A 27,573-nucleotide genomic window follows, 5' to 3' on the forward strand; every position below is an offset into this window, starting at 1 on the left:
TCAGAGGCTCAGGAATATCACAAAGACACCACTGTGTATCCGTTGGGCCTCGTTTCCAAAAGGAAACACGAACCCTGGACAAGTGCCTGGAGCCCTGGAATCTCACACTGCTCAGAGACAGGGATGGCGTGCAACGATATTATTATTCCTTGCTCATTCTGCTCAGCAGAGCCTTGGATTTATGCCTCTGACGCGCCCCACCCTCGAATAAACATACAGAGAGCACTTAAAAAAACCCAGACACAAATCAGGTAAGTTCACGAAGGCCCCTTTCTCTCCCTCTCAGAAACCAGCAGTCTGCCTCTGCAGAAAACTCTCCCTTATAGCGTCTCTTGCTACTTTTAGACTCTCAGCCAGGCTCGGCACTTCCGCGTCAACTGGGGAGAGTTTATGAGGCAGCACGCATCAAACCAACTACAAATCCCAGCATGCCTATCGAAGCGTCCTGGGTCGCTATTGGCTGCGGGTTCCGACCTCCCGTTCCTCTCTGTGCCCGGGCCGGCCGGTCGGTCGGCGCAGCTGTGTGTGTATCTTTCTGAGTTTGGTGCCGGAGCGAGCGGGGGAAGCAGCGGCTGCTGCTGCGAGTTCGGCTTGGCAGGAGCCATGGCAGCTGCCTTAGGCGTCGCCAGGGCTCAGCGAGCGCGCCGGTGTCTGCTGCTGCAGCCGCCCGGGGCCTTCCGAGCTCCGCTTGGCCGAGGCTGCCGCTCTGGGGTGCCGGCGCGGCAGCAGCAGCAGCAGCAGCAGGCGCTCGCGGTGCCTTCAGCCTCTGCGGAGGTGAGGAGAGCAGAGGGGGCCGGGGCAGGTGGGTGGCTGGCTGGGGAAGGGGCTATGCATAGCTCAGCCCTAGCAGGGTCTCCTCCAGAAATAAGCCCTGCTGCATTCATTGCGGGCCTCGCTTCCTCCCAGGTAAGTGGGGGGGGGGGGTGACTGCGGCGCTAAGCGTGTTTACTCGGGAGTAGGTCGAGGGGAGTTTCTTCCCCCCTTCAGTCAATGTCCCTGTGTGGGGTTTTCCTCACCATGGCGCTACCGGGCTGTGGGCAAGTGGGAGCCAGGCACGCGCCGCCGACGCATTTCAAGTTGCGCAATTTCAAGTTGGTGTTGGAGAGGTCTGTTGGAAGCAAGCCCCGCGGATCGGACTTTTTTTTTGTTACTGTTGCAGTAAATAGAAAAGGAAAGGCAGGGCGGCGCGGCGCGATGAAGGTTCAACTGAAACAGGTTGTCTTGCAAGCGCCCAGTTCCAGCCAAGCGTACATGGATGGCGTGGTGGGAAGTGATTTTTTTGAATGAAAGGGTGGAGGAGTTGGATATGCTGAGCCTGGGGAGGACAGGGTTAAGATGCATGAGAACACAGAGGCAATGAATAAATGTTGTCTTTTGGGGAGGGGGGCAGCAAAGGGGTCAGACCCGAAACAGCCGGTTCCAAATGCAATAAACCCTTTCCTAGGATGAAGTTCCTTATTTTTAATCAGAGGCCAGATGGCGTCCTATCAGCAATTTTGTAACAGAACATTTCCTGCCTTATTGGGGGATTGGACTAGACAAACTTTGAGGTCCCTTCCAACTGTAATTCCACCAATGTATGCTGGATAAGGGAAGTGTGCAGTTAAAAAGCCCCTGGATGATTTCTGTGTATAATTTATGGCACAGTGAAATATTGCGTGAGTATTCTGGAACAAGGGTCCTTAAACTTCACACACAAACCCTCCCCAGGCCCTCTGGAAATGGATGAACATTACCCACCAGTCACAAAACGGTGACATAAGGAAATACAGTGCTACATTGGGTTAAGTACTTAATTCGTTCCGGAGGTCCGTTCTTAACCTGAAACTGTTCTTAACCTGAAGCACCGCTTTAGCTAATGGGGCCTCCTGTTGCTGCCACGCCGCCGGAGCACGATTTCTGTTCTCATCCTGAAGCAAAGTTCTTAACCCGAGGTACTATTTCTGGGTTAGCAGAGTCTGTAACCTGAAGCGTATGTAACCCGAGCTACCACTGTAGTTTGTCACAATCTACTGATAATTAGTGACATCACTTTCTACTGATATCTAATCCATCTTTGGGAACTGCAAAATTCTCTGCCACAACATTTTCCTTGCAGCAAGGAGTTCCATAGCTTAGCTTTCCTCAAAGTACAGATACTTGCTCTAGAAGTACCAACAGCCTCCTCTTTGAAGGCAGAGTATGCTCATCCAGAGGCTGTTATATATTTTTCTCTTCCCACCCATACATCTCCAAGTAAATTCTACTCATCTCCTGTAATTTCTTCTCCTATTTCACACTCAATTTCTGTCACCCTCATGCCAGTTTTTTTTAACCCCATCTCCTTGCTACTTTTACTTGTTTATTGCTAACAATTAATCACAGAATTGTAGAGGTGGAAGGGACCTCAAGGGTCATCTAGTCCAACCCCCTGCAATGCATGAATCTCAGCTAAAACATTCGGGACTGTTGGCAATCCAACCTCTGCTTAAAAATATCCAATAAGGGTAGACCACAACCTTCTGAGGGACACCATTCCACTGTTCTGCCTGAAAAGTTAAGTTTTGCCATTCGGAATAGATTTGGAGACAGAACAAAATTAACTCCCAACAGGTTAGCACTGGTAATCTGGATTGCATGTACAGTACAGATAAGAAGAAAGAATTTGGGGGTTATTAAAAGCAGGTGGTTACATGTTATACTATATTATCTTTTACTTTGTCAGCACTTAACCAAATGTTCTATAAAAAGTGCAAAGCACACATTTCTAGCTTAGAGCTGTCTAGGTTGAAGTGCAGAAAAGAAAAACAAGTTAATGCAGAAAAATGTTTGGTTATTTATATACTCCTAATAGTCAATGCAAGACGATCTTTTACTGTACATCACTCACAGCATCTTCAGTGGAACTTCCACTTACCTGGAAGTGAGCTGCATTAGATTTAGAGTGACTTTTTTCTTCTCTTTTTCAGTACTGAAAATGTTAAGTTTAATTAGCTATTACAATAGGTTATCATAGCATATAAATGACCTATCTATAAATGAGTTAAACATTAATCAATGTAAACATAGTGATAATGGTCTTATAATAGGATCAAAATGTTCCTGCAATAAAACGTATGTATTGATTGTATATGGGACTACTGTATATCAGAAATAGAGGCTCTACTTTCCCATGAACCTGGACTTATTTTTGAGTAGACATTGTTCTATCCATCGTATATAGGCTCTACAAATTAAAAATATCATAGATCCACTTAATAATAACTAAAATAGACAAAGCTATATGTTATTAAAAATGCCAGGGTCTATATTGACTGTCATGCTAAAAGCCATTAGATAGTCTTTTCAACAATATGCACCATAAAACTCTCTGTGTGTGTTTGTGTGTATGAGGGGGTGGTATGTATGTGCAGCCTCTATGAATATTTTTTCACATTGGGATATCGTGAATAATGATTAGCTATTGGAGCCATCCACTTTGTGGCATGAAAAAAACTTACTACTGAAAGTTACCAAACAGCTATTCAGAAAATCAGGCAGAGAGATAACTCAGCTAAATTTTGTCACTTTGAATATATGCTATGTGTAATTTTTGTTAACTTTAATAATTGTTTAGATAACTTTAATTCATACAGGACAACTTTTTGTTTGGTTTTTGACAACTTTGACAACTTCTAATCCTTCCAAGAAATGCCACTACAGCAATCATTCCTATGCACTGTGTGTAATAAACACACGCATGAAGCTTCTGAGATATCTCCTGGCAGCAAGTTGGAAAGGCACTAAATTTATCTCCCTCAGAAAGCTGAGTAGGTTGTTCTCAGAAACTGACTTTCTCTAGTAGCTTATTATTTATACATAAAGCTTATGTATGGTTTCATTTCACATGTCCAGAAGGAATGGGACGTGTGTTGATAGTTCTAACCATCAAACAGTAGTTTTAAATATGTAGGAAAATAAAGGAGATAATTTAATTCTTATTCCCATACTTTAATGCATGCACACATGAACGACAGTTTCCAGACTTCTTCCACATGTTGGTATTATCAGAAAACTAAAATAAAGCCTTTTTACATGAAGGAGCAGAGCTATTCTGCGAGGATCAGAATTCGTTTTAAGTTGTCGCCACTACCTGTGTGGGTCAAAGTAAAACAAAATACAGCAATGTAAACTGTTGTAGGATGGAAAATATGCCCTTCCCCACCCATCCAACTGAGGACACTTAGGGTGGGAGACAGGATTTGCCTTCAGTCAGCAGGATCACATTTGGTTCTGCACATTTAAGTGCCAGGTTTGGCTCCCTAACCTCAGGAGTGTTTTTAAGGTTAGGGAGCCAAACCCAGCCCTTGCTCTGGGTGGTTCCACCTCTACAGCAGAGACAGATTATACAGAGACCCACTGCCCTCCTCACTGACTTCTATAGGGAACCCTTCTGGGACTCCACATGTGCACTTCTCAGTGGTAAGCACATCTTTTGTTTGGATGAGATATGAGTGGGTTCTTGCCCTTTCAATAATCCTTGCTTCCAAACAAGATCTCGCCTCTCCTCTGAATTAGGAGAGGGGCAGGATCAGTGGTGACCAAAAATGTTGGCCTTGGTAAGAAGCTAAAAAGTAGTTGGACCATCAGACTGTGTGTTATGCAGTACCTTTCTCCGCCAGTAGTAATGGTGTGCATTTTGCTATTTCTGCAGAAAACTGCTGTATTGTTTCCGATGGGCCTCATACCTGTTTTTCACGATCAACTGGTAAATCACATTGAAACTAGTTTAAAAGCAAAGAGCCTCAGGCTAAGAAAGAGATGACATAACGTTACAGTGGCAGAATGTCTGTACATCACAAAGTAATGAGAAGTAAACATCCTGTCTTTCTCTGTGTGTCTGTTGTATCCCTTCCATTCATGCGATAGGTTGCAGTCTTTACTTCTCAGTAGTCCAAGGTGACATTAACACAGTGGATTCAAGATTGTAAATAAGGTATCTGAGGGAGCACTTTCCCCCATAAGTCACTATGCCTTCAAGTTTGAAACTTAATTGTGTGGGTGTTACATCTGCCCTGGTGTTTTTGCTAGCCATATTGAGCCCAAGCCACAGACTGCAAATCTGCTTCTTACTATAATTAACAAAAATGTTACTGCAGGTGTAATGCCTAAAACAGAAATGGAGGCAAAATGGGAGGAACACACAGACCCTTGAGATGCATCCAGTTCCTTAACCATGGCAGAGTTGCATCTGTACCAAACCATAGTTTATGGATGAGGTGAACTGGAGTCTTTCCACTTAACACTCTTTAGTGGTTTAGCGTGCTAGCTCTCAGAATTATACGCAACTTGGAATATAATGTTTTATATCACTTTTGTATACATAATACAACTTACCATGAAATGGTGTGTGTGCACATGCACACACTGGGGCCTAGTGTCAAGCAACATCTGTTCTCTGTGTCTGGGCACCTTGATAATACTGGAGTTTTTAGCATAGGTAGAAGTGTTTGTTTTAGCCTCAGGTTCAGTATCCTTGAATTGTTAACGAGACGTGTGCCTCTCTAAATATCCTTAAAGAGTTTCAGGGCATTAAAAATATCAAAATCACAAGTGGGACCTGTCCAGGGTACCATTTGTGCTTTTATGTCTGCCTCCAGGATACAGACACATTCTTCCTTCCTCCTACTCATAATGTTATCTATCTGGGGATTTTTCCCCAACTGAAAACATTTAGTGTCTTCAGGATGCCAGAGAGGGAGAGGGAGGGAGAGAGAAACACATTATTTTTGGAAAACATGGTTATGAAAAGAAAGCTTGCAATGATGCAGGTGTGTCAAAAGAGAGAGACAAGTACATATTCACACATATATAAAGCAAGAGCATATTTAAACTTCCCTATTTCTTATTACTGTCAATGTAAGTAAAATGTTAAGAGTTGTGAAATCCTAATGGCCTGGAAACCTCAAAAGAGTTCCACATGGTATTGTGGAATTCATGTCCCTTGCATAACAGCTGTGCTTACTGATCCTAATAATTTGCTTTGGCTCTGTTTCACACATGCTACAGCAACAAACCAGGATTTGTTACCAAGTGTTTTCCAACATCTCTTTGTCATATTCACACTTTAGCTTTGTGGGTGCAAACTTTTTTAAAAAACCAGAGAACTTAGCTCTGTATCTAAGAATATGTGATGTTACTTTTTTAATGGTTCGGTAGTCTTTAAAGTTTGGTAATCTGTAAATGTTGAGATTTCTTTAAATGAGCCAATTGATTACCGAGGCAGTGTTGCCTTATTGATCAAGAAGCTTCTGTGTTCGGAGTTGCAGAGTAGCTGGCTTGTAACTGCTTAAAACTGAATTCTAGCTCCTCACGGCCTCTGCTGAAGAATAGAGTTAGCACTGCTTCATAGCTGTAAAAATGGAAAGTGTTGAGACTATTCAGAAATGGCACAAAATTATTGAATTCATTCTGTCACATGACACATCTTAACCCCTTCTCCTCCTGAAACTGGGAATTATAAGTCAACCAGGCTTGTGATAGGTTATGGATTTCTGGCACATAGACATCACTTTCCTGACAACAAAATATCTTAATCAGCAAACATCTTTATTTCTGTTACAGGTTAATTTATTATCTGTCACACTTCCTCGCCTTTTGTGCCCTTTATCTTGTGTGGCTGCAAGCTTTTATTTCAGCTCTTGAACAAACCACAGTTCCCCATTACATCTGAACTTGAAGAACTGTGGTTTTCTTAAATGGTGGTTTCAGTTCAGTGCAGTACTGTATTTGAACCTGGGGTATGATCCCTGCTTGTTATAAGAAACTGATACTAAACCAGTTTCCTTAGTTCTGACGTATCAGCAAAACCTTGTTTCTTCTGTGAGGCCAGAGGTGGGGGGAGCATGTAAATCCAAAGCTCAAGCAGGAAACCAAACTTCTCATTCGACCCATGTTCTTTTAACATCAAAGTCTATCATCCCGCAGTATAAATCCATTACACGTGTTATGATTTGAACAGCATGGCCTATTGATTTTATTACACCCTTTGAGGTTCTGCCTACATGTGTTTTTTGTTGTTGCACTTTTTGATGGAATGATAAATAAATGATCGTTATATTATTTGGAGGGTGGAGTCAAGAATGACAGCTGCACATCCCTGCATTGCGGGGGGTTAGACTAGATGATCCTCAGGATCCCTTCCACCTCTACAATTCTGTGATTGTTATTCAGTTTAGGGCTGTCGGTGCTCAAGTTAACAAGATTTACTAGAATCTGGCAAGCTGACAGCTGTCACACAGTCAAGTGAAGAACCACCAGAGCTTAAAGCTGAAATAGTATATCCATGTGAACCTTCAGAGTCTACAGATAAGCTGCTTTAGAGTGGCTGGTTCACTTTTTTTTAAATGCTCTTGCCTGAGGTTCTTTGAAGGTAGGCAGTATTTTAAGGTAGATTTTCAGGTTTCTTGTATGCGGGCTTAAGCTTTTGCGGGCATGACCCTCAGCTTTCAGGCAAACAAAATATGACAGACAATGGGAGAGAGCAACAGGGAATAGCATATTCCTTTATTTAGTATTACTCAGTAACAGAATCACTGAGATAGTAAATCCTCAAAGCAAGGTTTTCCATCCGGCATGGGTGTTAAGAGAAATAAAATAATCTGATAAACATACAGAATGTACCTGTCTCCCAGGCTATTCTGCTGGGAGGATTGTGGAAGCAGACTGTTAATTTCATTGCAGCTGTATACTTTGTCTAGCGAAATCAAAGTATAATAACTTGTCACATCTACACTATTCATTTAAAGTACTGTAATTCGGATTTAACCGAATTCATAGAGAATTCTGGGAATTGTAGTTTAAGGGTGCTGACCTCACAGAGCTACAGTTCCCAACCCCCATAACAATCTGCTGGGATTCTTCATTATTGTTGAAGCGGTATAAACGTGCTTTAAAGGTAGAGTGTGGATGTGACCATATTATTATATAGTATCCATTAGGCATTCTGTCACTATCACTGCCTCTGGGACAGTCATGACACCACAGAAAGGCAACAGGGTGTTGTAGGGGAATTGCCAGGAGAAAGAGCTTTGCAGATGAATGTAATTCAGTCTTGCCCCTCTTATTTCAGAATCTCTGGTGTAAATGTCACATACCAGGGTGTCTTCCCTTGTATTGTAATGAATCTGTACCCCCCCCCCCAAAAAAAAAATTGGGTGGAGAGGAAACTCCCATCCCATGCAGATGACCGGATGAGAAAGAGGATCCTCTGAGTGGTAGGTGGAGGGGGTTCCACCTTCACCAGGGGTTTGTGTGGATACATAGCCTCTCCCTTTTGGGGTACTGGTGATCTAGCTGACTTTCTTTTCTGTGCCTGAACGAACTGAGTTGAATTGAATTAACAGGCCTCTACTAATACAGTGGATTTCCCTTTCCTCCCGTTGTCATTCCCCCCCCCCCCCAAAAAAAAATCTGCTCTGGAGGGGTCTGCAGGAGCGTGGTGTTGTAGCGGAAATTCATTTTGTGAGCAAAGGTATGCTTATCTGACATTGGATCCCACACTGTAAAAAAGGTAAACCCTGGACAGTTAAGTCCAGTCGAAGGTGACTATGGGGTTGCGGTGCTCATTTCACTTTCAGGCTAAGGGAGCCGGCGTTTGTCCACAGACAGCTTTCCAGGTCATGTGGCCAGCATGACTAAACCGCTTCTGGCGCAATAGCAGCAATCCATCCTCATTTGCTTCTTGGCTGTCAAAATACCTAGCAACTATTTATTTTTATTATTATTTACTTCATTTCCGAATCACTTCCCATGAAGCATGCTGAAACACTTTACAATCTACTAAAACATATAAGTTTTATATATATATATGCTGTGTTTTCTCGGCATTGTCCCTTTGAAAAGTTCCTCTGAGTTCTAAAACCTTTATCCCAAGTCAAATAAGTGTTTTCATGTTATCAATTGAAATTTGTGAAGGAGGTAATTACAAGCTCAATTTGTCTCCCATTAATATACTGTTTAAAACAATGGCATATACATAAAATCTACTAAAACCCCAAATCAGATAACAACTGGCATAAAGGTTCTGGAAGTCTTGTTGAAAGAGGAATGTCTAGATGATTGGGATGAAACAGGAGTACTGTTTAACATTTAGAAGGGGGATGCCATGAAATTGAATAAAACGTAGATATATAGACTTGCTCTTTGTTTATTTAAACTGAAACTGGAGAAGCAGCCCTCTGTTCTGAAGCCTGTCCTGTGTGGTTTGCCATTTTCCTTGTGCTACATCCAATTTCCATCTAAAAAGCAACGGCATGAGAAACATCGTTAATAAATGATTCAAGAGGTCACTGTGGCCATTCATTCAGACCTTTGACATTGTGTTCTCCATATTGTGTAATCTGTAACACACACACACTCTTGCAATCACTTAATCCCTCCAAATGTTTTGGCCAAGGTTAGTAGCCATCTTCATTGTAGAATTGGCAGTTTGAGGACAATAATTCAAGATTTCGGAAAGAAAAGTGTTTGATGGATCGGAACGTAATACCTGTCACTGAAAATCAGGCGTAACTGTAGATATTCTAAAGAAAAGTAATACTGATTCGCTGAATGACAGCTGAGAAATAAGAAGGTTTTTTTCTCGCCACTGAGGTGTGTTAGTGGAGGGAGAGGTATGGAAAAGTAGTGTGCCATTTTTCCTGAATAGGTTTCAGTTCAAAGCAAGAAATTATTTGCAGAGCATGTGGCAATAACTGAGGGTTTTAATTGTAGGATGCTATTAAATGCCAGTCCAGAATACTGCATTAATGGGAGACAAATTGAGCTTGTAATTAACTCCTTCACAAATTTCAATTGGTAACATGAAAACACTTATTTGACTTGGGATAAAGGTTTTAGAACTCAGAGGAACTTTTCAAAGGGACAATGCCGAGAAAACACAGCATTTTGCAGTTTAAGGGCTAACATGTTTTCTGGTACTAGTCTATTATTTAAAAAATGCTTCTATAATTTGAAGAGGATAATGCTCTGCAGTTCCTAAATGAGATGGAGTTTGAATATTTAACATTTCCTAGGGTACAGTTCACAGGTTACGTGTTGATGTGGTCTCATTGTACAAGATTCAGCTAGTGAAACCTGTGCAAGGACTTCCACTTATGCAATGGACTTCTTCTCCTTTCCCTGCATGCCCCTTAAAATTGGCTTGGAGTTGTCAGGAGAACCCCCAGAATAGTGCTCGGAGGGAAGGGGGCATCGTTCTGTCTGGGAAGTTGAAAAGCTTATTCTGACAGAACAATTGCCATGCTGAATTCCTTTGGGAGGAACATTTAGCACTAATGTGCAGGGTCTGGGGATTCCATGAGATGAACTGTTAGTAGAGGAAGATCATTTCAGCTTGTATGTCTAGCTGAGACTTGGTGGAATGACTCCCATTATTTGGAATATAGCAGTTGAAAGGAAAAAAATATATGGGGGCATGAGGCAATTGCTACATTGACGGTAAGGTTAAGGAAACACAGAAAGTATAATGACTGGACGGTTGGAAGCTGGTTGAGTAGTATATGAACAGAGAGATTGGGCTACAAGTAATGAATGTAGGTTACATACTAATATAATTTAATATTAATGACATAAACATTTTTATTCATTTACCGGTATCTCCTTTTCACTTCTGTAGTATTGGAGGTTTTAAAACATACGCGTTTATAGAAGATTTTAAAAAAATAAATTCAGACACAGATGTATTTGGAAATTCAAACAAACACACTTGGACTAACCCAAATAGTTGTGCATGTACCTAGGATTTTTAGTCTGTTGCTAGGTTTCCAAAACGTTTGCCTCATTTAAAACAGCTTCTCTTTTCAGTCTGCTGTTCTCTGGAAGATGTTTGTCTTTAATAACCTGTGCTAGTTAAAAAGCTAAAGCTGATTGCCCAGTAGTTGAGTGGGAGATTATATAACGATTAATTTTGGGTTGTTTTTAATTGCTTTGCTAAGCATGTTGTAGTAAACCTAACAGCTGCCAGTAAATCAAAATGGCCACATTAATTAATTAATTCCTTGCTGTCCCCTCTTGCTTCTCATGCTGTCAGAGCTGAAATGTTTCCTTTCTGAATACAGATACCCTTTGAACAGAGGATAACTGTTCCTTGCTATGAAGAGCATAGAGGGTTTTATATTCCCGGTTTCTTCTGCCTTTATCTAGATAAGCGAAAATATTTTAAGTATTTCTAAGTCCAGCAATGTTATGATCTTGTCTAACATGGGAATGATGGATGGTGGTGATGGGTACCCAGCGTAGCATGTGGGACGTGTTCAGTATTCTTGTTAAGCATTCCAGTTAGTCATAAAATCGTAGAGTTAGAAGGAACCCTGAGGGTCATCTAGTCAAATCACCTGCAATGCAGGAATCTCAACTAAAGCATAAATGACAGGTGGCCATCCAACCTTTGCCCTTTGTTTTCTGTCAGATCTTCTCCCCCAAATCAAGAAATTCAGCATTCTGAAGATACTGAGCATACCAAGTTCTTCTTAATAATAACAATAATAATAAATTTTATTTATATCCTGCCCTCCCCAGCCGAAGCCGGGCTCAGAGCGGCTAACATCAAATGTATAACACATTAACATAAAATCAGACAATCAATTAAAATACATCCTCAAATCAGATCAGGATCAGAATAAAATAAAATCAGATGGCAACCCGCAGATTAGGGTTGGGGAACTTAAATGCTCACCAGGCCCAACTGTTTGTGCTGAACTTATATGGGCCTGTGAGAAAAATTGGGAGGCCACTTTCACGCAAGTTCTTATGGAAGGGGAGAGGGAGTCAGACTGAACCCTGACCAAAGGCCTGGCAGAACAGCCCTGTCTTGCAGGCCCTGCGGAAAGATGCCAAGTCCCGCAGGGCCCTAGTCTCTTGTGACAGAGTGTTCCACCAGATCGGAGCCACAGCCGAAAAAGCCCTGGCTCTGGTTGAGGCCAGCCTAACCTCTCTGTGGCTTGGGACCTTCAGGATGTTTTTGTTTGAAGACCGTAAGTTCCTCTGTGGGACATACCAGGAGAGGCGGTCCCGTAGGTACGAGGGTCCTAGGCCGTATAGGATGTCTTTAGGGTTTTCCCCTTAACTGTGTCAGTAAGGCTTACTCGTGGGTATGTGTGCGTAATATTTATTACAGCCTAAGACACGCTCACATTCTTTCATTGTCCCTTAGTTGGTTTTGGGGACTGTTTGCACCTTGAATTCAGTTTGCTTTTTCAAGTACAGGCATGTTCAATATATTGTTGGCTGAGCACAGTTATTTTGAAAAGATTGAGGGCATATATTGTTCCTTTCAAAGCAAGAACAATCTCCTCTGGCTGCACAGTTTGCTATATTATCACCTGCATCTTGTTTAGATCTTTTATCTTTGGTGTGTACAATCACATAGACAGCCTGAATCTTAAAATGCAGCTACCTTAAGCAGTCTGGACAGAAAAGTACCTTACTTCACTCTCTCACCCCTAAGAGTCAGAATTGTCAGTTTGTTGTTTTCCTGAACATATCTACATTAAATGTGAAAGTAATTTTGTTTGTAACTCAGGAAATTACAAGTGCAAGAAGAAAAGGATTCCTAGCTGAACATGCTGCCCCCTTCTCTGCATTCTTGACTGATGGCTTTGGTCGCCAGCATAACTACCTAAGGATCTCCTTGACTGAGAAATGCAACCTCAGGTGTAAGTCCCTTAAGTTTGAATAGGATACGAGTGGGGCAATACGAGTGGGGACTCCAGCTCCCATCAACCCCAGCCAGCACGGCTTCTGCTCAGGCATGATGGGAGTTGTATTCCAGCAAGTTCTGGAGAGCTGCAGGTTCCCCTTTGCTGGAATAGGATCATGTTCCTGAAGCCTAAAGATGTGTTTTCATGAGGTAGTTTTACCGGGCATGTCTTCAGCACAGTTGGACTCTTCTTACATACATTACTTATAGCAGCAGGGTTGCCACCCCAGAACTGCTTTAGTGTTGTTGACTATTATTTTGCATAAACAAACCCCTGTGTTGCAAAACATGACTCAGCAAAATCGAAAGCAGCACGATGGCCAGAAACAATTACAGTATAGAAAACTTTATGGAATAATGCAAAACATCAAAACTAGCAAACTAAAGTCTCTATAAAGTCTCTCTATAATCTCATATGATTATGCAGTCACTGTTCAACAGTGACTACACAATCGCATGAGCACTGTTCCAGAGTATTTTTCATTCTCATGGTTATTATATCAATTCGAAAAAAGATTGGTTAATGAAGAAATTACACATCTTTCTACTTACGAGTTTTTGTTGAACTAATTGGCTGATGAAGAACGGAATGGAACAGTAGTTGCTATCCGGAAACACTGTTCAGCAGAGTTCAGAGTTGGACATCAGAATTGGACATTTGCCGATTATACAAAGCTTTACAAGCTTGATCTCCGCCGGGTAAAGTCTGGCACCGTGACTTATTCAAGGACTTTCAGAGACTTTAGTTTGATAGTTTTGATGTTCTGCATTATTCCATAATGTTTTCTATACTGTAATTGTTTCTGGCTATCGTGTTGCTTTCAATTTTGCTGACTACTATTTTGCGGCAGTTAATACATGTAAGTGGGAATAGGGATCTCCTGCGAGGCATTGCTTCACAAAACACTTTTCTTCCTTTCAGTTCTATTTTATTCTTCCTGTTTATTTAGCAATAGTTACATTTGTCTGTCTTTTTTTCCTTTTTCTTTTTGTACATTTGCTGCATGTTTCAGGTCAGTACTGTATGCCAGAGGAGGGAGTTCAGCTCACTCCAAAATCTGAACTGCTGAGCACCCAGGAGATAATCACCCTCGCTAGGCTCTTTGTGAAGGAAGGTGTGGACAAGATCCGATTGACCGGAGGAGAGCCTCTCATTCGGCCTGATGTGATTGACATCATAGGTAGGCTCCTCGTAAAGTTTTGTTATGCGATGTTCATGGGATCCTCTCGTTTACAAAGCATGGTTTAGAACAGTGTGGAAGATGCTACCCACAGTGCTTGGAAAATTCAGGCAGATCTGTAGGAGCTTCGCTGTACACAAAAGGATGGAATGACTGCCATTCTGTCAGCTTTGTCCTCTTCTTTTGTATCTCAGCGGATTTCTTTTTCTCATCTTCAGACATTTCTGAAAGTTAGCAATGTATGACTATTATGAAATACCCGAGTATGCAAGAATAGGTCTCCTGCTTCCTAAGAAAACAGCATCTTTCAAAATCTTTTGCACACACTCCATTTTATCCCTTGTTAGTTTTACTTCGCATGTTATATTAATCCTTAATATATACAACTTCTGCATAGGAACAGTGTGTACAATGGCAGTGTCAAGTGCAAGCCACTTTCTGCAGTGCAGTGGTTGTCCCACCAATGTAATTACAGGCACTGAAAGCCTACATCACAGTTTGTGTGTTACTTTATGTGTGCTTTTCCTCCACAGTTAAAATGTCCTTGGCTAATGGGGCTAAGCTGGTTGAGCTTTGCATGCAGAAGGCCCCAGGTTAAGTCCTTCCAGTATCTCCAGTTTAAAGGACCAGAGAGCAGACTGCCTGTGACCCTAGAGCAGTGGTGGCCATACTTGGCCCTCCAGCTGTTTTTAGACTACAACTCCCATCATCCCTAGCTAACAGGACCAGTGGTCAGGGATGATGGGAATTGTAGTCCCAAAACACCTGGAGGGCCAGGTTTGGACATAGAGGGCTGCAGCTGGTCAGGGTGGGCAGTCCGGGAGTAATAATCTGAAGTGGAATACAGGGTTTCCTATGTGTCATCCAAGATCACGGGTGATAAGCAGGATGTAGGTGGTAAATTGTTGCTGTCTTTCCATGAAGACTAGGGTACAAAAATTGACTTCCAAATATTTATTTAAGAGTGTAGTGCATGATAAGAACCAATGTCTGAAAGTCTTATTGTATTTATTTTTTGCAAGTGCTACATTTGCAAGACACACAGAGTAGGATGGGGTATAAATATAAAAATATAAATATAAATATAAAAGTAAATATAATAACTATAACAATAATAATAAATATATGATGCAAGCATTTGACAGTTGTTTTCACCCCCTCCCTGGGTTCCTTGTTTTGTCTTATATCTGTTCACCTGTTTGTTATTTATTCTTACTTATTTTTGTTAATATTCTTTTTCTTTACTATGTTTTCCCAGCTCAGATGCGCAAATTAGAAGGGTTGCAAACCATTGCTGTAACGACCAATGGTATTAACTTGGCCAGATTGTTGCCCCGGTTAAAGGAGGCCGGCCTGAATGCCATTAACATCAGTTTGGACACCTTGGTCCCAGCAAAATTCGAATTCATTGTCCGTCGAAAAGGTATAACTGGAAGCTCGCTGTGATTTCCACCATAATTTTTTCTAGCATTTCCGTTGTTATATCCTGCATAGTGTCTGTCTGGTTACAAGATGATGTCAAATGGGGAACGAAGGCTGACCATCTCTGCCATCTCTTTCACAGTCAGAACTCCCTTTTCATTTCAGCCCACTGTATAGAGATGAATATTCAGGAATTGATCATCAGATTGCTTGCTGTTTGTGTGACTCATACTTTACTTATTTAGCAGAGACAACATGCTACAACTGAGAAGGCTTGTAATCTACATTAGACAGGGCAAATTGAGGTAAAAGGAAAAAGGAAAGAGCTTTATAAAAGAATAGTAAAAAGTAGTTAATTGGCATTGCTTAATGTGGAACACTGGTGGTTTCCGAAAGACTCTGCTGATTTTTATTTTAAGAAAAGGGGGGTTATGGCAGGTAGCTTCATAAAGAGTTGGCTAACGTTTGACAAATAGTTCCATCTAAAAGAAGGAATGGCCAAGAAGACTCCAATGAGCTCACAGTAAAGCAGAGTCCCACAAAGAGCAGAGAACAAGGAGAACCATAAATGACTGCAAATTCAGTGCCATCCAGGTTTTTTGTGCTACAGATCCCATCAGCCCTTTTAGTCCAAAACATCTGGAGGGCATTAGGTTGGAGAAGGTAGCCTTAAATGGCAAGAGCAGGAAACATGAAATTGATGTGGAAAGTCAAGAGAACACATATAGAGACCTAAGGCAAGGTGTGTTGTTGTCTTAGTAAGAGGTGAAAAAGGGATGGATTGTGTCAGGCAGTGTGGTGGTTGCTCACGAGGAACCAGGCAGGACTCTGTCTTTAGCAGGTTTTTATTAGTGCAAACTTTTTACAGTGCAGGACCAGAAAGTTCATGTCCATCTCAATCACTTGCAGATTCCGGGAGTGGCCCCTTCCGGTTTCCCCTCCAGCATAAGAACTTAGACACCCCAAATCTCCGCCTTCCCTCCTTGCGTTTCACTCCTCTGCGTAAACTGGGCGACGGAAATGGCGTGCCTGTTTCCTGGCCGGCTGGGCTAGGTGAGGCACTTGGGCTCTCAGTAGCATCTTTGAGCCCTCCCCTCGCTTGGCTTTCCCATTCCGTCTCTGCTCCACTGGAGGTGCGGCTTTCCCCATCTTTGGACGAGGAGCTGCTTCTCATGAGCGTGGGCGGCTCTCTGTATTCCCATGGCTCTCTCCTCTGTCCCAATGGCAGCTACCTGACAGATTGTAAACAAGAGCATTCTAGACTGAGATAAGGATGTTCAGTTCAGTTGCTTCATCTGTAGTTTGTAACAGTATAGCAGCTGAAACCAAAACCAGTACAGTGGTGCCCCGCAAGACGAAAAGAATCCGTTCCACGAGTCTCTTCATCTTGCGGTTTTTTCGTCTTGCGAAGCAAGCCCACTAGCGGATTAGCGCTATTAGCGGTTTAGGGGCTTAGCGGATCAGCTGATAAGCAGCTTAGCGGCTTAGTGGATCAGCTGTTAAGCGGCTTAGCGGATCAGCTGATAAGCGGCTTAGCAGATCAGCTGTTAAGCGACTTAGCGGATCAGCTGATAAGCGGCTTAGTGGCTTAGAAAAAGGGGGGGGGGAGGGAAAAAAAACCCCGCAGGAACTCGCAAGACATTTTCGTCTTGCGAAGCAAGCCCATAGGAATTTCGTTTTGCGAAGCACCTCCAAAACGGAAAACCCTTTCGTCTAGCAGGTTTTCCGTCTTGCGAGGCATTCGTCTTGCGGGGCACCACTGTATTAAAATCAAGTCCCATTAGTATGGGGTATCAATTAATGGCATGTCAAATATCCAATTTACATTCAACTACATATGCATTTAATACGTTTCTTGGCATCTTGAAGCAGCCTTAGCCATAATTCAGGTGCTTTTGCTGAAACTGACCAGTGTTCATGCTTGTAGGAATAAAGCACCAAGGAACATATTCTGCACATTTTCATAATGGGTCCACAGAACATGGAGTGTGGAATGCCTTCTATTGCTTCCTCAATTCAGATGCAGTATCTTAAATTAAAAGGCTCATTATAATACTGCTAATGGGGGGAAAGCCACTTGTTGAAATGTCAACAGCTGTTCTCTGCTCAAACCTAAATAAATCAATTGGATGTTCAAGGCCATCATTGATAAAATAATAAAATGTCATTGTTGAATATCAGGGTGTTTTATTATTAGCCGATAAAACTAAATCATTCTGGACAAAAATACTTTAGCTGGTTATAAATCCCAACTTGGTGACGGCTATTCTAGAATCTAACACACACGTGGCCCAAAAATACCCTTGCCAAGAAATCATACAGTTGGCTTATTTTCTAGGGCTGCTTCACAGAAGTGAGAAACCCTCTGTCCCCCATATTATAATGGTAGGGCCTCAGCACTGAATGAAAATGAATGCCCCCCAAAGGTGCCAAGAATGTGCTCCTTTTTGTGAAGCTTAAATGGTCCTGCAAAATTGGGATAAAAGCCTAGAAGTAATGTTCGCATATTTTCCTGTGGGGTGATTACAGCAGATTTTTCAGATATAAGTTTGGAAGGTTTAACTTGGGGGGGGGGGGGGGGAGAGAGAGAAGCAAATGGCAATTTGAGCCATTTGGCAGTAGTGGCAGGAAACAGGAATAATATTGCTTCAACAGAGCCTGTCACATGCACAACAACTCTGAAGCCAGACTTTGAATGGCAAGCTTGTTCCAGTTTTCAGTCTGTTCTTTAGAGATGAAATGTGGTTCCATAGCCACTAGATGGTGCCCCGATATCGTTTTAATCAAACGTACACTTAAAAAAAAATCCAATAAAAAGTGTCTTTAATAGGTTCAAGATGTTAGTACATTTCCTTTTCGTTTCTAAATATGGATTGTGCTATGTTTGGGAATCTCTGCAGAGATGTGAGAAACTGACCATTACCTGCATATGATAACATATCAAATTATAGAAATCGTATTGCGCAGTTGTGTAGGTCTGCTAAAACCAACATGGAAATCTGCAACTCCAGCGCAGTACATCCTATTCGGTGTAATGCCCAAGGAAATTGTGACTTAACCAACGCTTTGGACAGAGATTCATAGTTTGGTCATGTAACCGGATTCGGTCAGTGGCGATGCCTTCTGTGAACACACAAGGCATTAAGATAATGGGGCTGCTGAGCTCAGAGACAAACCTCATCCAAGCATTTTGTAAATGAACAAGATGTAGTGATGGCCACAAACTCTGAAAGAGGCTTTAAACGCATTCAGTTGAAACAGAAAAGTCTCTTTATGGCAGAATGGCTATATGCTACTTCCAGGATCAGAAGCGGTTTGCCTCTACATACCAATCCCTGGAGGGGACAGCAGCAGGAGACGGCTACTTCCCTCATGCCCTGCTTGTGGGCTTCCCAAAAGGCATCAGGTTTTGATTCCTGTGAGGAACAAGATGCTTGGCTTGATGGGTCTCTGGTCTGATCAGATGGACTGCTCTTAGGTCCTCTTAGTCTCACTCTCAGTGGAATGTCTGGAAAGGAAGATTCAAGCTTGACTGAGCTTATTCTCTGCAGAGGAATGATCTGTCCAGATGTCAGGCTATCTCTTTGCAGATCATCCCTGACATGCCCATTAGGAAAACAAGTGAGCTGGTATGAATTGCCTAGATGTTAGTTTGTGATTGTCTTAACGCTTGATCGCTTGTGTTCCGATTACTTGGTTCTGAATTGTCTTACGACTTTCCTAAAGTCATACAAATCACCCCTTTCTTTCCTGACCTTTTTCTAAGCCTTTCCGTAAGCTGTTCCTGAGAGTAGCTCCTCAGTGTTTATCACCATATGTTATACTCTCAGGCGCCATGTTATTTTTGCAGTCTTATTTTATCAAAATAAACCTTGCATTCGATGTCATAGGTTTTCTTAGTCACAGGAAGCAGAAGCAACAAACCAGTTTTGGCACCAGGCAACTGATGTGATATTCCAGTTTGTTTATTTGAACCTTATACCTCAGTCTTTTTTATATATATATAATAATTTTTATTAGTTTTCCAATTTTAAAACAAAACAACAACAACAACATAAAAACGACAACAAATACAAGGTAAAGGTAAAGGTAAAGGTACCCCTGCCCGTACGGGCCAGTCTTGACAGACTCTGGGGTTGTGCGCCCATCTCACTTAAGAGGCCAGGGGCCAGCGCTGTCCGGAGACACTTCCGGGTCACGTGGCCAGCGTGACAAAGCTGCATCTGGCGAGCCAGAGCCACACACGGAAACGCCGTTTACCTTCCCGCTGGTAAGCGGTCCCTATTTATCTACTTGCACCCGGAGGTGCTTTCGAACTGCTAGGTTGGCAGGCGCTGGGACCGAGCAGCGGGAGCGCACCCCGCCGCAGGGATTCGAACCGCCGACTTTTCGTTTTTTTTTTTTATAAATATTTATTAAGATTTTTTTTAAAATACAAAATGCAAAAATAATAAACAATATAACATGGGTCATGACATATTTTTCAGAACTTCTTTGGACTCCCTCACGTCTCCCACTCCCACTTACATCGTTATAAATTTTTCCAGCAATTTATCATCTTGTTTATATTCTTAAATCTTGTTCAATTAATTTGATCTAATCTCCACAAATTTTATATTTCCCTCAATCTCACTTATCGTCAATTTCAAATCTAATTCAATGATAGGCAATTATTTATGATCTAGCATCCTTCTTAGCCTTCAACCAAATTACAATACTTTTGTAGATATATCTTGAATTTCTTCCAATCTTCTTCAACCCTCTCTTCTCCCAGGTCTCGGATTCTGCCCGTCATCTCGGCCAGTTGCATATAGTCCATCAGCTGCATCTGCCACTCTTCCAGTGTGGGTAGATCTTGAGTTTTCCAACTCTTGGCAATGAGTATCCTTGCTGCCGTTGTTGCATACATAAAAAATGTTCGGTCCATCTTTAACACCTTCTGGCCGACAATGCCCAGAAGGAAGGCCTCTGGTTTCTTAGTGAAGGTATACTTAAATACCTTTTTCAACTCGTTATAAATCATTTCCCAGAAGGCCTTCACTCTAGGGCAAGTCCACCAGAGGTGAAAGAATGTTCCTTCGTGTTCTTTACATTTCCAACATTTATTATCAGACAAATGGTATATTTTGGCAAGTTTAACTGGGGTCATGTACCATCTGTATATCATTTTCATTACATTTTCCTTCAAAGCATTACATGCAGTGAAGTTCAGCCCAGTGGTCCACAACCTTTCCCAGTCCTCAAACAATATATTATGCCCAATATCCTGAGCCCACTTTATCATAACCGATTTAACCATTTCGTCTTGTGTATTCCATTTCAGCAGCAAGTTATACATTCTTGATAAAACCTTAGTTTTGGGTTCTAACAATTCTGTTTCCAACTTCGATTTCTCCACCTGGAACCCTAGCTTTTTGTCATTTTTAAAAACTTCTTTAATCTGAGCGTAATGTAACCAGTCTCGCACTTTATCCTTCATTTTCTCCAAACTCTGCAATTTCCAATTGTCTCCGTCTTTTTCTAATATTTCCCAATATTTTGGCCAATTGGCCTCCATATTGAGTCTTTTTCGGGCCTTAGCTTCCAGAGGTGAAAGCCACCTCGGAGTTTTATTTTCCAATAAGTCTTTGTATTTTGTCCAGACTTTAAAAACTGCTTTCCTGACAATATGGTTCTTAAAGACCTTATTAATCTTAACCTTATCGTACCATAGATATGCATGCCAACCAAAAGCATTGTTAAACCCTTCCAAGTCCAATACGTCAGTGTCCTCAAGAAGTAGCCAGTCTTTTAGCCAGCAAAAGGCTGTGGCTTCATAATACAACTTTAGGTCTGGCAGGGCAAAGCCCCCTCTTTCTTTCGCATCAGTTAGTATCTTGAACTTAATTCTGGGCTTTTTGCCCTGCCAGACAAATCTAGATATGTCTCTCTGCCACTTCCGGAAACACTCTGTCTTGTCCACAATCTGCAATGTTTGAAACAAAAATAACATCTTTGGCAATACATTCATCTTAACAGCAGCGATTCGGCCTACGAACCGCCGACTTTTCGATCGGCAAGTCCTAGGCGCTGAGGCTTTAACCCACAGCGCCACCTGCGTCCCCCAACAAATACAAACAAACACACAAATATAAATTCTTAACCTCATTTTCATAAACCTCCTTTCTCGGACTTCCCCATACCTCACCCTTTTTGCATCCTTATTTTACAGTTTTTCAGCAACCCTTTTAGCCAATTAAATTTAAATTTGTTATCTTTCTCAATTTCACCTTAAGTCATCAAACATTTTCAGCTGTAATTCTGCATCTTCCCCTTGACATTTTAGCACTCATCAATATTGTAACAGTTCTTAAGATAAGCTTTGAACTTCTTCCAGTCTTCCTCCACCGTCTCTTTCTCTTGGTCACGGATTCTGCCAGTCATTTCTGCCAGTCCCATAAAGTCAATCACTTTCGTCTGCCATTCTTCCAGTGTGGGGAGTTCTTGTGTCTTCCAATACTTTGCTAGAAGGATCCTTGCTGCTGTAGTGGCGTACATAAAAAAAAGTCCTATCCTTCCTTGACACCAATTGGCCGACCATGCCCAAGAGAAATGCCTCTGGTTTCTTGTGAAAAGTACATTTAAGTACCTTCTTAATTTCATTATAAATCATATCCCAAAAGGCTTTAATCTTTGGGCAGGTCCACCAAAGGTGAAAGAAGGTACCTTCAGTCTCATTACATTTCCAACATTTATTATTGGGCAGATGATAAATCTTCGCAAGCTTAACTGGGGTCATGTACCACCTGTAAATCATTTTCATAATATTTTCTCTTAGGGCATTACATGCCGTGAATTTAATACCGGTGGTCCATAACTGTTCCCAGTCAGCAAACGTAATGTCATGTCCAATGTCCTGTGCCCATTTAATCATGGCTGATTTAACTGTCTCATCTATTGTATTCCACTTCAGCAACAAATTGTACATTCTTGATACATTCTTAGTATTGGGTTCTAACAGTTCTGTTTCCAATTTCGATTTCTCCACCTGGAAGCCAATTTTCCTGTCTTGTTTAAAGGTTTCCATTATTTGGTAATAATGAAGCCAATCTCGCACCTTGGGCTTTAATTTCTCAAAACTCTGTAGTTTAAATTCACCGCTTTCTTGTTCTAAAATTTCAGAATATTTTGGCCATTTGGATTCCATATTAAGTTTCTTCACCTCCTTAGCCTCCATAGGTGATAACCACCTAGGAGTTTTATTTTCCAACAAATCCTTGTACCGAATCCAAACATTATATAGTGCTTTCCTGACAATATGGTTTTTAAAACCCTTGTGAACTTTAACCTTGTTGTACCATAAATATGCATGCCAACCAAACCTATTATCAAATCCTTCCAAATCCAGAATATCTGCATTCTCAAGAAGTAGCCAATCTTTCAACCAGCAGAAAACTGCCGATTCATAGTACAGTCTCAAATCCGGCAGGGCAAACCCCCCTCTTTCTTTTGCATCAGTAAGTATCTTAAATTTTATTCTGGGCTTTTTGCCCTGCCAGATAAATTTAGATATATCTTTCTGCCACTTCTTGAAACAATCCAGTTTATTCACAATTTGTAATGTCTGAAACAAAAATAACATTCTAGGCAATACATTCATTTTGATCACTGCAATTCGGCCTAACAAGGAAAGCTTCAAATTCGACCATATTTCTAGATCTTTCTTTACCTCTGTCCAACATTTATTATAATTGTCTTTAAATAAGTTCACATTTTTAGATGTCATGTTAATCCCCAAATATTTTACTTTCTTTGCCACCATTAACCCAGTTTCATTTTGGAATCTCTCTCTTTCAACATTTGTTAAGTTTTTTTCCAGAACTTTAGTTTTTTGTTTATTCAACTTAAATCCTGCCACCTGACCAAAGAATTGAATTAACTCTAAAACTCTTTTTGTACTAGTGTCTGGCTCTTGTAAAGTCAATACTAGGTCATCTGCAAATGCCTTCAATTTATAGTGTTTAGCTCCTACCTGAACTCCTTTTACCAGCTGGTGTACCTCAGTCTTTGCCAACCTGGTGCCCTCCATATGTTTTTGGACTACAATTCCTATCAGATATCCTGATGCGAGTTGTAGTCCAAAATATCTGGAGGGCACCAGGTTGGTAACGGCTATTATACCTTTTGCCAGTCTTCTTCGCCATTTCACTGTGCTATTGCTCTCATCTCTTGGGAGAACAGCATCTCTCAACCCCCCTGCCCAGCCCTGGGAGTTTGGTTTTGTGGTCTCAGTGTGGGCTTAGCTTATATTTTCAAATAGCAGCCCATGTATTTATCCCAGCTTTCCTCTCAAAGGAGCCCAGGGGAGGAAAGATCCATGTCATGTGACAACTGCTTTTAAAACTGGGGAAAGTTTCAAAAGCAGTTTGAGAAATGTCCGGGTGAGTAGGGGCATCTGTTCAACAAACATAAATAACTTGTGTAGTCAGTGTCCAGACTTGCCAGAAGTGATGGCTGCTAATTACCTGAGCAAAGCAGCTTTCCCTATGAGATGGAAAGTAACTGATTCTGCTGTTGGATAACAATCATAATCTGCCACAAAAATACAAATTGTGAACTCTTGGGAAGTTTTATGTTACACTTGACATCAAAGTCATATAGTTTCCCAGTATTGGGTTTTTAAAGTCAGAAGACAGTTGTTATGTGTTTGACTCTAACTGATTTTTTATTGAATTCAGTTTACAGTGGTGCCTCGCAAGACGAAAAGAATCCGTTCCGCGGGTCTCTTCGTCTTGCGGTTTTTTCGTCTTGCGAAGCAAGCCCATTAGCGGCTTAGCGGATTAGCGCTATTAGCGGCTTAGCGGATCAGCTGATAAGCGGCTTAGCGGATCAGCTGTTAAGCGGCTTAGCGGATCAGCTGATAAGCGGATTAGCGGCTCAGCCGATAAGCGGCTTAGCGGCTCAGCCGATAAGCGGCTTAGCGGCTCAGCTGATAAGCGGCTTAGCGGATCAGCTGTTAAGCGGCTTAGCGGCTCAGCTGATAAGCTGTTAAGCGGCTTAGCGGATAAGCGGATAAGCGGCTTAGCGGCTTAGAAAAAGGGGGGGGGGACCCGCAGGAACTCGCAAGACATTTTCGTCTTGCGAAGCAAGCCCATAGGAAATTTGTTTTGCGAAGCACCTCCAAAACGGAAAACCCTTTCGTCTAGCGGGTTTTCCGTCTTGCGAGGCATTCGTCTTGCGGGGCACCACTGTATATTTTAAGAAAGAACTCCGTATATATGTCTGTGAGTGTGTATCTTATGTGTATAGTGTACGCATAAATATATGAATGTGTGCATTGCATGTGTGTTTAGATTTAGAAAAAAATATTTTTATCTGTCCTGGGTCAGAGCTGATTTTTGTTTATATTTTAGGTTTCCATAAGGTAATGGAAGGGATCCAAAAAGCCCTTGAACTTGGGTATGATCCTGTTAAGGTGAGAATTATTATCTTCTTGATACATGTTTGTGGCTGGTATCACTGTTGCTGAATAAAAAATGGGAAACACAACTGAATGTAGAGGATCCATCCAGATAATTGAGTTCTGAAATAAAGTCTTAATACCCAACTTTAGGGTTTTCTTTAAAGAAACAAGTAATGGAAAAATGGTTCTTTTGCAGTGATAATCCTTCTGAGCTTTTATCTTGATCGCCACTTATTCTGTGATGTGCATGATGTTGCCATAGACATATTCAATTTAGTCAGCTGGCTTTTCCTTCCTCCTAGGTGAACTGTGTAGTTATGAGAGGTCTTAATGAAGATGAGCTGGTAGATTTCGTGGCTCTGACGGAGAAGCAGCCCTTGGATGTGCGCTTCATAGAATACATGCCCTTTGATGGTGAGCATTTCAGCACCCCAGCTGTACTTTGGCTGAGAAAATAATACGTCACAAAATAAGCCTTCTGTTGCACTCTCACTGCCTCACACTTTGCCCAGCGATATTGGTTCTCCTCTCATTCTAGGCAACAAGTGGAACTTCAGGAAAATGGTGAGCTATAAGGAGATGCTCGATACAATCAAGCAGAGATGGCCAGAGCTGGAAAAAGTGCCTTGTGAAGAAGCCTCTAGCACTGCTAAGGTGATTAATGCAGTAGGATCAAAGGGAGCCCAGAAGTTTTGCAAAGTTCAGGGCTTGCTTATAAGCCTGCTATGTCAACACCAATGCAATTAGCTCTTGAAGGGAAAATTGAAATGGCTGTGATGGTCCTGGTAGATGCCTGCCCACATACTTTCAACAGTTGTGACAGTCATGATTAAAGGATTATGATATTGGAGAGAGTCTGCCCGCTAAAATGAAACTGACTGCGGGAGGATAGAGAATGACTTAACTCTTTCCTTTGGATATATAAATATGATGTTTTTCCTGTAAAGTTATAAAAGTTGTAGGAATAGATGCAGCTGTGTACATGTGAGTTTACCATGTTCATATGGTGAATAGCAAGAGCTTATTCTTTCTTTCTTTTTAAATAATATTTATTAAAGTTTCCAGAATAAAAAAGGAAAGAAAGAAAGAAGAAAAGGATAAAATTTACACTTAATTTCATTGACATCTTTCCAGGACTTCCCCCCCTCCCCCTCTTGTATTCCATTTCCATTAAGTTAATTCCACAAATTCTTACCCCAAATTTTAAAGCCTTATTATAATTATAAATAACCCATTTATTCAAAATTAATTTATCTTATTTAACCATTTCTCCTTATATTTGTTATACTTCCCTAAGATCGACCCCAATTCCCTTCCACGAATTCCCTTGTTTTTATAAAGCAAGTAAAAATTAAAAAAAAGAAAGAAAAAATACGTGATTTTACAGCCTTTGGATTCCAAATCTCCCTCCCCCCTTTCCCGGTTCCGATCCCCAAAGTTCATCCATCTGTCTACTGCCAGCCTGGAGAACCCACGTCCACGTCTAGATCTCTCTCAATTCCACTTTGCCGTTTTTTAGTAGCTTTTAATTTCAGAGAGTCCAATCTTGGAGAAACTCTCAGAAAAGATCATTCTTCTTCCATCCAGACCTCTATGTTTAAGAGTATAACTCAAATTCTGTTTCTTGATCCTTTTAAAGTCTGGATGTCCCAAATGTTCCAACTTCGAGTTTAGTCCAGCTCTTATTCCTCAGGTTTCTTTTCCTGTTCTGCTGCAAAAACCTTCTAATTCAGAAACTTCTTGTTCTCCACAGAGGCTTTATTTATTCAGGAACATAAACTTACGTCAAGTCCCTTCCTTTCTTCAATAGATAAATCCATTGTCTCCTTTAGTGTAGAAACCTCTGTAGACAAAATAATGCTTCGTTTTTGCAGCTTTCCCAAGAGATAACAAATCCTGCTCAGTTTCATAGTATTTTTCCACTGCTGCCACTGTTGCAATGTCCTGACCTCTCTCTAGAGGGAATATGGTAACTTAATTTCTTTCAAGATCAGACCCAAAAGTCAAATAACTTGTTGCCTTTATTTCCAATAATTTGTGTCCAAATTGTAACAAATCTAACCAGCAAAGCCATCGTAACACAGTTCTCTTTTATTTTCCTGCTTTGACAGCTACTTTGACAGCTGTCAAAGCTTCCGTGTCTCTTCACCAGTCTCTCATAACGGATCGCTCCCAGTTCCCGGGGGGTTGCATTTTAGTTCTCACAAACCAATCTTCTCCTCCAGCACAATTACTTGCAATTTCCCTTCGTGAAATTAATTTTTTTTTCAAATAAACAAGTTCATCTCTCGATCTTAGTTGTCAAATCCTTGCGTTAAAACATCTACAACGGGGGGGCGGACTTCCTTTTTGCACCTCCCCCGCTCGCTCCAGATTCATAAATCAAATTTTTCCTTTTAAGTCCGATAAATTTACTCACGGGTTGTTCTTTTAAATCCACAATTTTCCAAAGAAGAAGTCGTTGCTCTCCGCCGAATGGCATGCGGCTTCGCTAGGCAGGGGAAGCAGTGGACTCATAGCACCACCACCCCCGTCACCCGCTCCGCAGCCTTTAAAAAGGCTCCTTCGCGGGTCGGGGGGGTGCAAACGGTGCCCGCCAAGTCACCAAGTCCATGGGCATCACCGCCCATGGTTTTTGAGGATCCCCGCGTCGCCGGCGCAGCAGGACCCGACCCCTACCCAGCAGGCTCCCTCCGGAGCTCGGAGGGAGTCCGCCATTTGGCGATGGTGCCGACCCGGAAGTCCAGCAAGAGCTTATTCTTGCCACGTGTAACTCATATTTTGAAACTGGGAAAGCCATGTGTGAAGCC

At 41.7% G+C, this 27,573-nt stretch overlaps 1 protein-coding gene across 2 annotated transcripts in view; it reads left to right on the forward strand.

Annotated features, from left to right (window-relative positions):
- The first annotated feature begins 489 nt into the window (after positions 1-489).
- MOCS1 (molybdenum cofactor synthesis 1) overlaps positions 490-27,573 on the forward strand; it is a 40,903-nt gene continuing 13,819 nt past the window's right edge. Inside the window, exons 1-7 of one of the 2 annotated variants that reach the window (XM_079969254.1) lie at positions 490-774; positions 12,542-12,674; positions 13,732-13,899; positions 15,158-15,322; positions 24,714-24,775; positions 25,066-25,177; positions 25,302-25,417. In XM_079969254.1, coding sequence (XP_079825380.1) covers positions 604-774; positions 12,542-12,674; positions 13,732-13,899; positions 15,158-15,322; positions 24,714-24,775; positions 25,066-25,177; positions 25,302-25,417 — 927 coding nt within the window. In that variant the 5' untranslated portion in view covers positions 490-603. The remainder of the gene's footprint in view (positions 775-12,541; positions 12,675-13,731; positions 13,900-15,157; positions 15,323-24,713; positions 24,776-25,065; positions 25,178-25,301; positions 25,418-27,573) is intronic. The other variant, XM_079969253.1, reaches the window with a different exon arrangement.

This window comes from Podarcis cretensis (genome assembly GCF_951804945.1).
Source record: "Podarcis cretensis genome assembly, chromosome: 3".
Classification (NCBI taxonomy): Eukaryota; Metazoa; Chordata; class Lepidosauria; order Squamata; family Lacertidae; genus Podarcis; species Podarcis cretensis.